The 11825-nt window shown below is 34.5% G+C and overlaps 1 protein-coding gene across 1 annotated transcript; it reads right to left on the bottom strand.

The window, feature by feature from the left end:
* Positions 1–5965: 5965 nt before the first annotated feature.
* On the bottom strand, positions 5966–9347 carry LOC135134444 (uncharacterized). The gene is made up of 3 exons (XM_064063122.1): positions 9162–9347; positions 9023–9105; positions 5966–8964 (listed from the first exon to the last, which is right to left on the bottom strand). The coding sequence occupies exons 1-3, from the start codon at positions 9220–9222 to the stop codon at positions 8401–8403; spliced, it is 708 nt and encodes a 235-aa protein (XP_063919192.1). The 5' UTR covers positions 9223–9347; the 3' UTR covers positions 5966–8400.
* Positions 9348–11825: the final 2478 nt, after the last annotated feature.

Genomic DNA, 11825 nt, shown 5'->3' with positions numbered 1-11825 from the left:
ATGAAAAATAATATAAGAAGGAATAATACGGCACCAAAATTTAGTAGTGCAACAATTGACATAATTAGGGAAGAAGCTTCTAAAATAACTGCCGAAATGTGGGCCAATTGTGTACGACATTCCACAAAAGAAGAAGACCAGTACAGGGCACGGTTGATAACACCGTTAATTATTAATTTAGAAGAGTCGAGTGATGATGACAGTGACTATTTCGATCAATAAATAAGCAGTAGTAGTTAATAAGTAAATAGTTGTGCTGTAATAAAAAATGATTGAGTACAAAGTTACTTTGTTTTTACTTAAAATAAAAAACTCGAAAGGCGCAGTTGTCGGTAAATGCAAAACTCAGTCCTGCCCTGTTCTTTTACCAGAAAAGGTCTTTTCAGGTAGGTATCGGTGAGCGGGTTTAAGACATCCGGTTGTGACGGCCTATTGAATTATAATGGGAGTCAAATTGGTGTGAAGTCATAAACGCCAAATATGTTTGAGGATAGTATAACAGCAAAAATGACGTGTACAAACACACCCTAAAATGAGAGACTGGACGAAAAAATGCCGAACTTATGCATTCTTACATAGTAGCAACTGATTATTATTATTATCTAACAGTGATAAACATGAACTCAAATTATCGCAATTCACGTATCTATAACAAATACTCCTATATTCGTAATTTATATATTTTTTAAATTTAAATATTAATAAATTAATTAATAATTAACAATAAAATAATAAAAAAATAAATTAAAAAAACTAAATTAAATTTAAATAATAAAATAATTTTTTGAAGTGATTCGTTACGGACCCTGAGCTTTTAGGGCGATCGCCGGGTAGCCGGGCGAGTCAGTTCGACGCTGTTTTAATCCCTAGTCTGTTTCTTTTAAGGATTTCTCCGAATGTATTGAAATTTTTGTATCAACAATCCTCGTTTTGATAAATAAGAAAATGTCGAGTTTTGACTTGACTGGAGTATTTTTAACCCCTATTCTCCGAAGAGGGGGAAATTTTCCATCAATAATCCCCGATTTGAAAAACTAGCGAATGTCAAATTTTGACTTGATTCGAGGATTTTTAGGCTCCAGTGTGCAAGTTTGTTGTGGAGGTAGTTTTTAACGGTTTCTCCGAACGGATTGAAATTTTGAATCAACAATCTTGGTATTGAGAAATAAGCAAATATCGAGTTTTAACTTGATTGAAGCAGTTTTAACCCCCAGTCTGCAAGGTTGTTTTGGGGGTGATTTTTGTGGGTTTCTCGGAATGGGGTGAAATTTTGCATCAATAATCCTCGTATTGAAAAACTAGCGAATGTCAAAATTTAACTTGATTAGAGTATTTTTAAGTGCCAGTCTGCAAGGTTATTTTGGGGGTAGTTTTTAACGGTTTCTCCGATCGAGTTGAAATTTTGTGTCAATAATCTTCGTATTGAGAAATAAGCAAATGTTGAGTTTCAACTTGATTAGAGTATTTTTAAGCCCCAGTCTGCAAGGTTGTTTTGGAGGTAGTTTTTAACGGTTTCTCCGAACGGGTTGAAATTTTGTATCAACAATCTTCGTATTGAGAAATAAGCAAATGTCGAGTTCTAACGTCATTGGAGCATTTTTAACCCCCAGTCTGCAAGATAAACTGTGGTCTGCAAATTAGAAACGCCTGTTCTAAGGTAAGTACAACTGAACATAAGTTTCATGTTCTCATGGTTTTATTTTTGTAGCTCGGATTCAGATGATCGCAGTTCAAGTGGTGCGGATAGTGTATTACAGTAGTGGATTATTTGTTATACATACATCAATTTGGCTGAATAAATAATTTTTGTGTTCATAGCTCAGAAGAAAGTTATTTTCTCGATCTCGTTAGAACGTTAGATAAACTATCTGATTTTAATTTAGTAATAAATAGTTTTTATATCAATTTTACAGACAGGGTGTTTTATCCTCTCAGAAAAATCTATCAATTTTCGTTTAAAATCTACATGAGTTTGTATAGCATATGTTCTACCTAATAAAAATAGGACAGAATTTCTAATATTTTAACTGTTGTGCTTAACGGGGTCATAAGTCATTTTTAATATAATCTTGTCCGGATTTGTTTGGACGAAACGTGTCCCAATAGAAAAACAGAGCAAAAAAGCGAATTTTAACTTTTCTTAAAATCAGGGAAAAATGCTAAATAAACAAAGTGTTCTGAAGGGGTCTACTAGTACAAAATTCAAAATTCTTAATAAATACTGTTTTGACATCAATTTTCTGGAGGGGGTGTTTTACCCTGTTGTGATAACCCAAACTTCCCGCCTCTAAATTTGACCTTGAAAAAGTTTGAAAGGCCCGCGAAAAATTTAAAAATTCAAAGTTTGGCCTTGGCTGTGATCGTCTAACAAATAGGAACCTACGTTGTGTGTTTGTTTTTTGTTTTTGAAAAATGGCGGGAAGACGTTCTTTCATACAAGTGCATACACTGTCGAGAGCGCAAGAAATAATAGACAAAATTAGGTAGGTCAAAAGCCTTCCTAAGGAGGAAAAAGGAACGAAGAACGACAGGGCCTCAACTTGCGCTTCTGACGACTCCGCAGGGTCAAGGCGTCATCGGTCTTCATTCCCCAAAACCCCCTGGGGTTTTTACGTCCGTTTGTTGGACATTACGTCTCATTATTTTCATTAGTAGTTGCACACATATTTCAGTAGCATTTCTTGGACTTACCCCAGAAGTTCAGATCACCGCCGACATGTTACATTTCAAACACCTTAAGATATATGAAGGAAAAACACTCGCGAATTGACATACACATGAAAAACGAACAAACGGAAAATTCTATACATCTGTTTGGGATCAATGCAAATATTTGAATATCACAAATTTAATAAACCAAAGCAAAAGCTGAATCAAGTAACTGGATGCAAATACACAAGTTATTACAGGCGTGTGGCGATCGAACAAAATATATCACAAAATATATCAATTTCATTTACGAGCACAACAAAATACCCAGAGGGGGCGTCGTAGCGTGAGCGAAGTTTGGAGCTCCCGGTCTGGGCTGGTTTCCCCCGCGATGGTGATTCTATCTACACCAAGCCTGCCGCACAGCACCCCTCCATGACGAACATGCCGTCCTAGCAGGCCGTTTCGGCCGAAAAACTAGAGGTGAAGTCCGGTCGACAACTACTTCGTCCTCCAGACCGTTCCCACTGAAATCTTGTTCAAAGCCTGCACATCTTGTGCAGATAGCGCGATACATTCCGCTACCTCAACTAGGAACCGCGCCCATCGCCGACACTACGTGTCATTGTGTTATTTACCTCTATGACTCTAATATTAAATTACAACCGAACAAATGTTAAAGTTTCAAAGAGCAATAAACAACACTTAAATTCGCCATACAATCTTGTGAAATTTTAAACAACAAATAATTCTTATGTGGGATTAAAGTTGGACATCAAATAATTTATATGATAGAAACATTCATCAACAAAGTATTTACAAAACAAAACTTAGCAAGGATTTATGAAACAGAAGATCTGGTGTGAAATAAACTTGTACAAATAGAAATATTATGTGAGGTTAAAACTGTCGAACATGAAATTTACGTTCAATTAAAATTATACAACAAATAAAATTACTGAGGTTAAAATTAAGAGGTTAAGAAATATAATATGAGGTGGAAAATTGCAGAGTCAACAAAATTTACAGGAGATTAATATTTGCCACACTTTATCAACGGTTCAAACAAAGAGTTTACATTATGCCAAATTATATCATGATCTAAGTGATTGGTTACTTCAAAAATAATTTACTTTGAAAGTTTAAAATACCACGAACTGGTTACCCCAACAAAACACATAATAAACAAACACAAAAACATCGAATCATCGCTCCGAGGAAAAAGCGTCTCGGGGATGTAAATTTCAAAATCGTTGCGAGGAAAAAGCGTCTCGGTGATGTAAATTCCAAAATCGTTGCGAGGAAAAAGCGTCTCGGTGATGTAAATTTTCTGTAGCGTTGGGGGCATGCCTTGATTAATTAATCAATCTGGCGTTGTGAAGCATGCCCCGATGAATTAATCATGATAACGACGATAACCACCTAAGGGGAGAAAATATCATAACCCCCCCGCCAGTTCGCAGTATAATGAACTTGTTTAACTGCCGTAAATGAACTATTAGCAATCTTGTGTGAAGAATTTAGAAGTGTTATAATGTAACACTTACGTATATGCATCCAGAGACCTATTCGTAATTAAACATAAGGTGTTTTTCCTGACTAAGTGAATTTCATGAAATCTTCTAGCAAATGGTTTATTTAAATAATCCTGATCGTTAAATTGTGTTTGCTCTAGCTGAGTATTAAGAAAAACTAGCTTGATTGGTGAATTTACAAACAAAGAAACAAATTTTCCAGCACGTGTTCGCGTTTCTCTGTTTAAAAGGGCGCAAGAATTAACCGCGCGGGTTGGGGACAACTGTATCATTATGAAAATTACGATTGATTGCCGTTAAACAAAGGCTTCCTCCAATTTTATTACCTACCAAACCAACTAATTTAAAACTAGCGCTTACCACGTGGTTACACACTCACACCAGCACATTCCGAATGAACCATTCTACGCCATGCAGCTTCCCTCTACCAACCCTCTAACTGAAATCACCCTAGCGCTACGTGCTACCATCTAACTCAATGATCATGCAAACTAACCCCTAAGCGCTACGTGGATTAGACCACACATGCATATTTGGTTGCCTATGTTTAAGGATCTCATTTTCGTGATTGAACTTTTTTTTTCAAATTCAAATTATTCAAATGTGATTTCGCGCCGTTGTTAATTAATTTCAGCGCGAAAACTTTGATTTAAATTCGGTCACCACATTGTCTGGAAAATCTTTCAATTTTCTTTTTAAATCGCCATCTATATGAATTTGTATAGTATACCTTCTACCTTATAAAATTAGGACTAAATCATTCAAGTATTTGCATTTGAAATAGACCTTTAAAAAACAAGACAAAATTGTTAAAGAAACAAAGTGTTCTGAAGGGGCCTACTAGTACAAAATTCAAAAACAGGGTAAAGTCTTTGAAAAATGTTAATTTTAAAATATACATTAAAAACAGGGCAAAATTCTTAATTTTAAGTGTTTTTAAAAGGGGAATTTGTTTGGCCAAAATCATGTTCATATGTGTGCTGAAGTGGCCTAACAAAAAAACGGTAAAAAGGCGAATTTTAAGAGTTTTTAAATGGTAATTTTTCTTGGCCGAAACCGTATTTACGTTTGATTAAACAGGATATGTTTCTTAAAATTTTGACTTTTTTAAAAAAGGGTGACTTCGAAAACCCGGGCAATTTCTTTAAAAATTTTAACTTTTCAAAAGTTACTTTGAAAACCAGGCTAAAAGCATTAAAAATGTGTTGTGTTCTGAGGGGGCCTGTATAGTCGTTACATACCAAACCGCAAAAAGCAGGAAGTGGGTGGACCTTCAAAAATTTACCTCCTTTGCGTTTTATAGTCCTTCTATCCCATACCAAGAATGGCATTCGTCCACTTTCCTAAACGCACTAAAACATGGATGGTTGCTTACTTCAATCAATGTTTTTTTTTGTATAATTTAATTTTTCAAATGCGGTTTTGAGGTGTTTTTTTTCTCAGCGCGGAATTTAAATTTCAAATTTAGATCACCACAACAATTTTCTTATTTTTCAAAATTATAAATTTTTTCACTGTTAACTTACAATAGTTTTTGTTATTAGCCGACTATTTATAACTATAAATAAACGAACTTCAAAAATAATGATAAGACACACATAGTATCAACATATCATCAACCAATTTTTTTGTTTTTGAAAACATTTAGATCTTGGTCATATTGCGATTTTGACAACAAATATGAATCAATCGTTATTACCTGATTAGACACAATATGAAGAATTATCTTTAGAACTGATGAAGAAGTTTCAGGTTATTGGATGGACACAATCGTTGTCTTTGGACAGAAACGTGCTTTAGAGGCATACAGTTTATAATACATATTTAGAATGTTTGCAAAACATGCAAGTAATACATATACATCTTTGCAGAACCTTTGACCTTAATCTATTTTTCGAATTTCATTGGGAAGTACAGCATGCTCATATAAATCCCGTACAACCCATGGAGGTAGAATGAAAGGAGGGAAGACAGTTTGAAAATGCGCCTGATACCCGCTTTCGACTGGGATCATAAATCCCTCTTCCAGCTCCTCCGAGAAACTGGTTGTTCCAGCGGCTTGCTCGAAAGCGTTTGTCGAGAGGTTGGACATGCGATACAAAAATTAACATGTAGCAAGTTAATGACATTGATTAAGTACATATGTATTGTATTTAATTGATGGTAAAGATCATGAATGGGTAAGGTTCAAATTCTACTATTTGCTACCTGTGAACCCATTCATAACCAAAGTGCATCGTCTCTGATCCTGTGTTGACAACCGACCGTTTCCGATGAAGTACGGAAAGGGTCATAAATGGCTCTTGCGTGGATCTCTTTTGCCGACGTTTCGTTGACATTGGTTAAATGAGACATGCTCTCTCCTCTCATCCTACCTCCACGGTACAATTTCGCTTTTGCGTTGTGTCAAAATCATTACAAAATCATTAGCATGAATACAAATTCACTTTGTCATCTGAATGGGATTTATCTGAGCACAACTGTACATATGTAACACGGTCTACGGACAATAGGTTAATTTTGTGCTTTTTCATAGATCCGACAATATAAAAAAGTAGGTTTTCCTTTTCTATCTGTGTGTTGGTGACAGTGTTTAACAAAAATTAATCTTCGAAAGTATGTATTAACAAATTATGGTCTAATTCCAGCTCTTTTCAGATTAGCGTGGTCGTGGTGATACAGGAAATAGTTTGATATAAAGTAGGTACTTAATAAAAAAATAAACGTAAAAACGTCCAGACTTGCGAATTCAAGGGGATGAAACCGAAACAGTATTCTGTATTGTCTTTCCTTGTTGTATCAATCCTTTTCAAATTGATTGAATTTTCGATTTTCCATATTTTCAGAATGCATGAAACATCACTGTTCAAAACCTAAGTGACCAATTGTGATGATTCAATATGTTCTTCCCATTATATTTGCATTTTAATAGCGCCAGTTCATATTGTGTTGGTTTCTTATGGTTTGTAGAAAAAATCTTATATTAAAAAAAAGTTGTTAAGATCTTTGCAATGTACGCAAGTGCAGTGGTGGTGAAACCCCCCCCCCCCCCCCCCAACTACTTTTAAAATTATTCTCAGACTTGTAACAGAACCGTTAAGGTGACAAATTGTATGGGTAGTGTCTCGCTAGTGCAAATTAAATACTTCTTCATTTATTATCACACAGTGTTTTTTATTTTATAGTCCTTCGAAGCTATCATCATTTTATCTCTGAGCTCTCGAACAAAAGTATTATGCCTAAAAGACAAATGATGCCGTGAAAATTTTGCAAAATAAAACATACTTAATTTTTACTTATGTACTTGTAGTGGATTAATCTGCCCTTATTTTTTACCTTTTCTTAGCTTCTAAACAACACTATTTTACAATTTAATTTAAAAACTGTAACCTATTACTTTGAAATCTTGCATACAGTTAAGGTTATAGTAGTAAACACAATAAATACTGTGTCGTAAATATGGTAAATCGCTAATGCTAATCAGGCATTGTTTTGTTTATCCTTTTCAAGACTGAAAGGGCCTTTGAGAGTATTCGTGTTTTATTTATGAAAGAATATTTGGGCTTCTAGTATCTAGTTTTAAAGAATATGGGAAAATCTTCGGGATTCCTTGTGTTTTGTTTTTCAAAGAATCTTAGGGGTTCCTACTGTATTATTTGGTAGATAATCTAAAATAATCTTTGAAGTACCGTATGTTTTTGTAGCAGGCGAAAAATGACTTATTTTTGGAGATGTCAATAATAGTCCGAACCACGGCCGTATATAACAGGTCTGCGAACTCCCAGTTTAAAATGGTCTTTTTTGGAAGAGATCCCAGGAGGCCACGGGAACTTAAAGTTCCTAGCGCCGTCTACTGGACACTATGATGAAACTATTCACAAAGGTCGACCAATAATGAATGAAATTTGCGTAAAACTGTCCTTGAATGCAAGTTGTCAAAAATGTCAGCTTTATAGGTTAAGTTTTGTGACGTCTTTTTGAAATATGAGGGGGAATATACGTCAAATGTCATGTCAAACATCAGTTGATAGTGCAAATAGTACAATTAACTACCGCATGGTGGCGGTCATCTTAAGCTCCCACTAAAGTCACTAGATATTATACCGCAATTGGGCGCCATATTGTGTCCGCGCCAAATTCAAAATAAATAAATAAAAATTAACGGACTCGATACTTGCGTACAAAGCGTAAATGTAGATTTTTTTCAAATAAACATTTATTTATGTTTAAGCGTTATTCCTTGAAGACGTTGTTGTATGGTCCTAATGCTCGGATATGGCAATTTCTGCCGTCGTATTTCTTCATAACCCTTCGCGCCACAAGCTAAATACAATTTCAGTGCTTTTGTCATTGTATCTTCTGACCATAGTTGATCTCTGGCAGTGCCAGTCTGAATAAATTGAATTTGATCCTCGTTTAATGTCCCTTGTAAATTATTGACACAATTTTCCAGTGCCTTTTTATATTTATTGCGCTCCCGTAAAGCTTTTCTCAAAGCGTTACGTAAATTTTCGATCAACGTTTGAGATTCTTCCACTATGTTGGTTTGGTCCAATAACGGGTCCACTTCAGGGAAACAACCAACATTTACATTTTCATTGTTGCTACAGCTTTCAAGTTCAAAAATTTCATTTTCCCTAGCAGTTGTCAAAGGAGTACAGCCGTCCATTAAAACACAAGCACCAACATTTTTATTTAATACATCTGGAACAGCATTCGGCCGCAACAGTTTCCTTCCATCTGCTCGCTTTGCTTCAAATTGTTGTTCAGAAAAATGTAACTAAAAGTAAATATATTTAACATTGTGCAATTACATATTCAAGGTTTAAACAAATTACTTCGCAAATTCTGGAATTGTCGTTCAAATCGTCCCGGCCTATTAAATTCTCCCACATCTCTCTTCTAGCCCTATTACTAACACCTGCAACAATTTAAATTAGTTGAAAAAACTCAATTGAAAACTCAGTTGTAACCTACCTGTTGGAAGACGAAACAATCGGCTTTTATTTCCACACAAAGGAACACAACAACTTGGCATTTTAAAATAAAAGTTATAAAATACCACAAAAAAAAACACAAACAACTTTACAAAAAACACAAACAACTTTACAAAACAGGACTTACGCCACGAGGTGATGCGTTAAAGAGAGTTTCACAATTAACTTTGACGTTTGTCGGTCGCCATATTGTGTCCGAAATACACGTTCTCTCTCTAACACATTGAAACATTCAATTGCGTTACTTTGGTTATCTAGGGACTTTAGCTCCCACAACCTACTACGATACCGGTTTTTAAGCGCCCGTTTTATGAAAATTTATGAATGGAGTTGAAACACCTTACTTATACCACCGTGGTCCGAACAATAATACTCATTGTCGTAAAAATCAAGGTTGTACTTCATACCATGTTAATCAAGGTTTATAATTTCACAGTTAAATATTGGCCCCACTTGACTGAGCACGATGTCTTTGTCCAGTTTTATAGTTTCATAGTTTAAATTTGTTAATATTAGCAAAAACACATTTAGCCAATAAAAATATTCATTTTAAAGTTAATTAAGTAAGCCTAATTTGGTGGAAGCACAAATACTTTTATGACACCACAAATAAACTGGTAACTAGTAAAACAATAAACATAGTAAGTATAAACAACTTTGCAAAAACAACTTTTTTGGAGGGGTCTTTACTTATAAAAGACAATAAAAGATTCATTAAAGGTTAGAGTCCCCTAACCAGCTACCAGTTCAGAGTGTGTGTTTGTGTTGATATCTCCAAAAATCTGCATGATTTCATAAAGTGTTTACATTTTTGTTTTTACTTTCAAAGTTGAGTTTAATTTTGATTATAAATCGCCTTACTTGTATTCTCGAATGGATAACGTTTTGAGTTTCATATTTTTCAAGATTGATTTGCATTTAAATTATTGGTTAAACGCTAATGTTGTTTGATGAACCTGACACACATACTACGGTGGGTATTCCTTACCATTTTTGAGTTATGTTATATTTTTCTTTAAAATTTCTTTATGTTTGTTTTTTCTATTCATTCAAAAATTTGGTTTCATATTTACAAAGTTTTCTTAAATTTACCTTAATGATTTAATAATGAAGTTCATCTCTATACTTTATATAAAATTTTTATGTTTAAACTACGCTGAAAATGTTATACCAAAAAGTAAAAAGAGTCGTTTCTAAATTAAATATAATTAAAATTATTTATTCAAGTAAAATGCATATACTTGAAATATTTCCTATGTCCAGTCATTAGAATGTGCTAAGTACCATTCTAATATTTTCACTACATGTCGGGCACAAGGACCACGAAGATTTTCATATTTGATGAATGCGACTAATAAAAGTAAAATTTAAAAATATCGCAAGTCCGTTCCATAGTGTTTGTTGTTTCGTTTTTAACAGTTTCCAAGAATATCAGGGATCCCTAGTGTGTTTTTTTTTACTTCTTGAGCGTAACCGAGTCCGTTGGCCGACTCTCTACTTTTACGTTTTCTCGACCTTTCGTGACCCCTACAGTACGAAGAAATAGGTCTAGCGTTTCACGCTGTTTGTCTGTCCGTCTGTCTGCTGTCTCGATTTTTTTTAAATATGTCGAAGAATCTTTGGGGTTCTTTCTATGCTTTTTTCTTTTTAAGAACTTGAAGACCTTAGGGATTCCTATGTGTTTTATTTTTAAAAGTATTTCAAAGATTCGTGTAGGCTCTTATATAGTCTCCTTTATATTACGAGTAACATCTACGAGATGTCATAACAAAAAAAAGTCGCAAAACAAATTTGTAATTTATTAAAAAAAAAACTTGTTTATTGTGTGTGCTGCAGCTTGGGTTTGGATATATTTTTCCAGACAGTACCAATACAATTGTACATACATACCTTTATAATTAGATTTAGTTTTTTCTTTGTGGCGCTTATACATAGAGTTCAACACAGTTAGCATGTTATCATTTCGGCAGAAATACTGACCAAGTGTTTTTTTAAATAATGACACGTTATCTTTAGGTCTAAGTTGAAAGATCCGATTCACGAGCTGTCCTGCGCACGTTATAGATGCATAATTATTACTTTTACAAAGCAACAACTTTCAGACAAACCTACGTAACAATGACATCGATATACGATACTACTCAAAGCACATAAATTTTGTGGATTTTGTTGAATTTTAAAGGCAAATTAGGAAAAATCAACTGCAGCGCGCACACTCTGTGCATTACTGCAATGCAGTTGCATTTCTTGTTGCACTTGTTGTATTCTTGTTAATCCGTGCCACACACCTACATTCCGATCAATTTTAATCGTTTACAATTTAAAAATATCACAAAAATGCCACACGAAAACTTTTTCTCAAAATATCATCCTATTGAGCGCTTCTTTTATCTATTTATGGTCGTGTACAATTTCACAAGCAAGGTGTCTTTTATGCTGAATTACATACGCCGCCTAGCATACATGTAAACTCCTGGATGGACATGTCTTTTATAAGTGTATCGGCAGGTGGGAATGTTACAATTTTTCATTTTGTATAAATACAGCGTCTACTCGTTTCAGTGTACCCACAACTGAATGTGAACCTACATATGACACGGGTGACTCCAAACCCATCATGAATACTGGTGTACCCCATACCTAC

The sequence above is a fragment of the Zophobas morio genome, unplaced genomic scaffold (assembly GCF_036711695.1).
Source record: "Zophobas morio isolate AGI-343-1 ecotype UQ-CSIRO unplaced genomic scaffold, CSIRO_AGI_Zmor_V1 ptg000023l, whole genome shotgun sequence".
In the NCBI taxonomy this organism is placed as follows: Eukaryota; Metazoa; Arthropoda; class Insecta; order Coleoptera; family Tenebrionidae; genus Zophobas; species Zophobas morio.
This window is presented reverse-complemented; position numbering and strand designations above follow the sequence as displayed.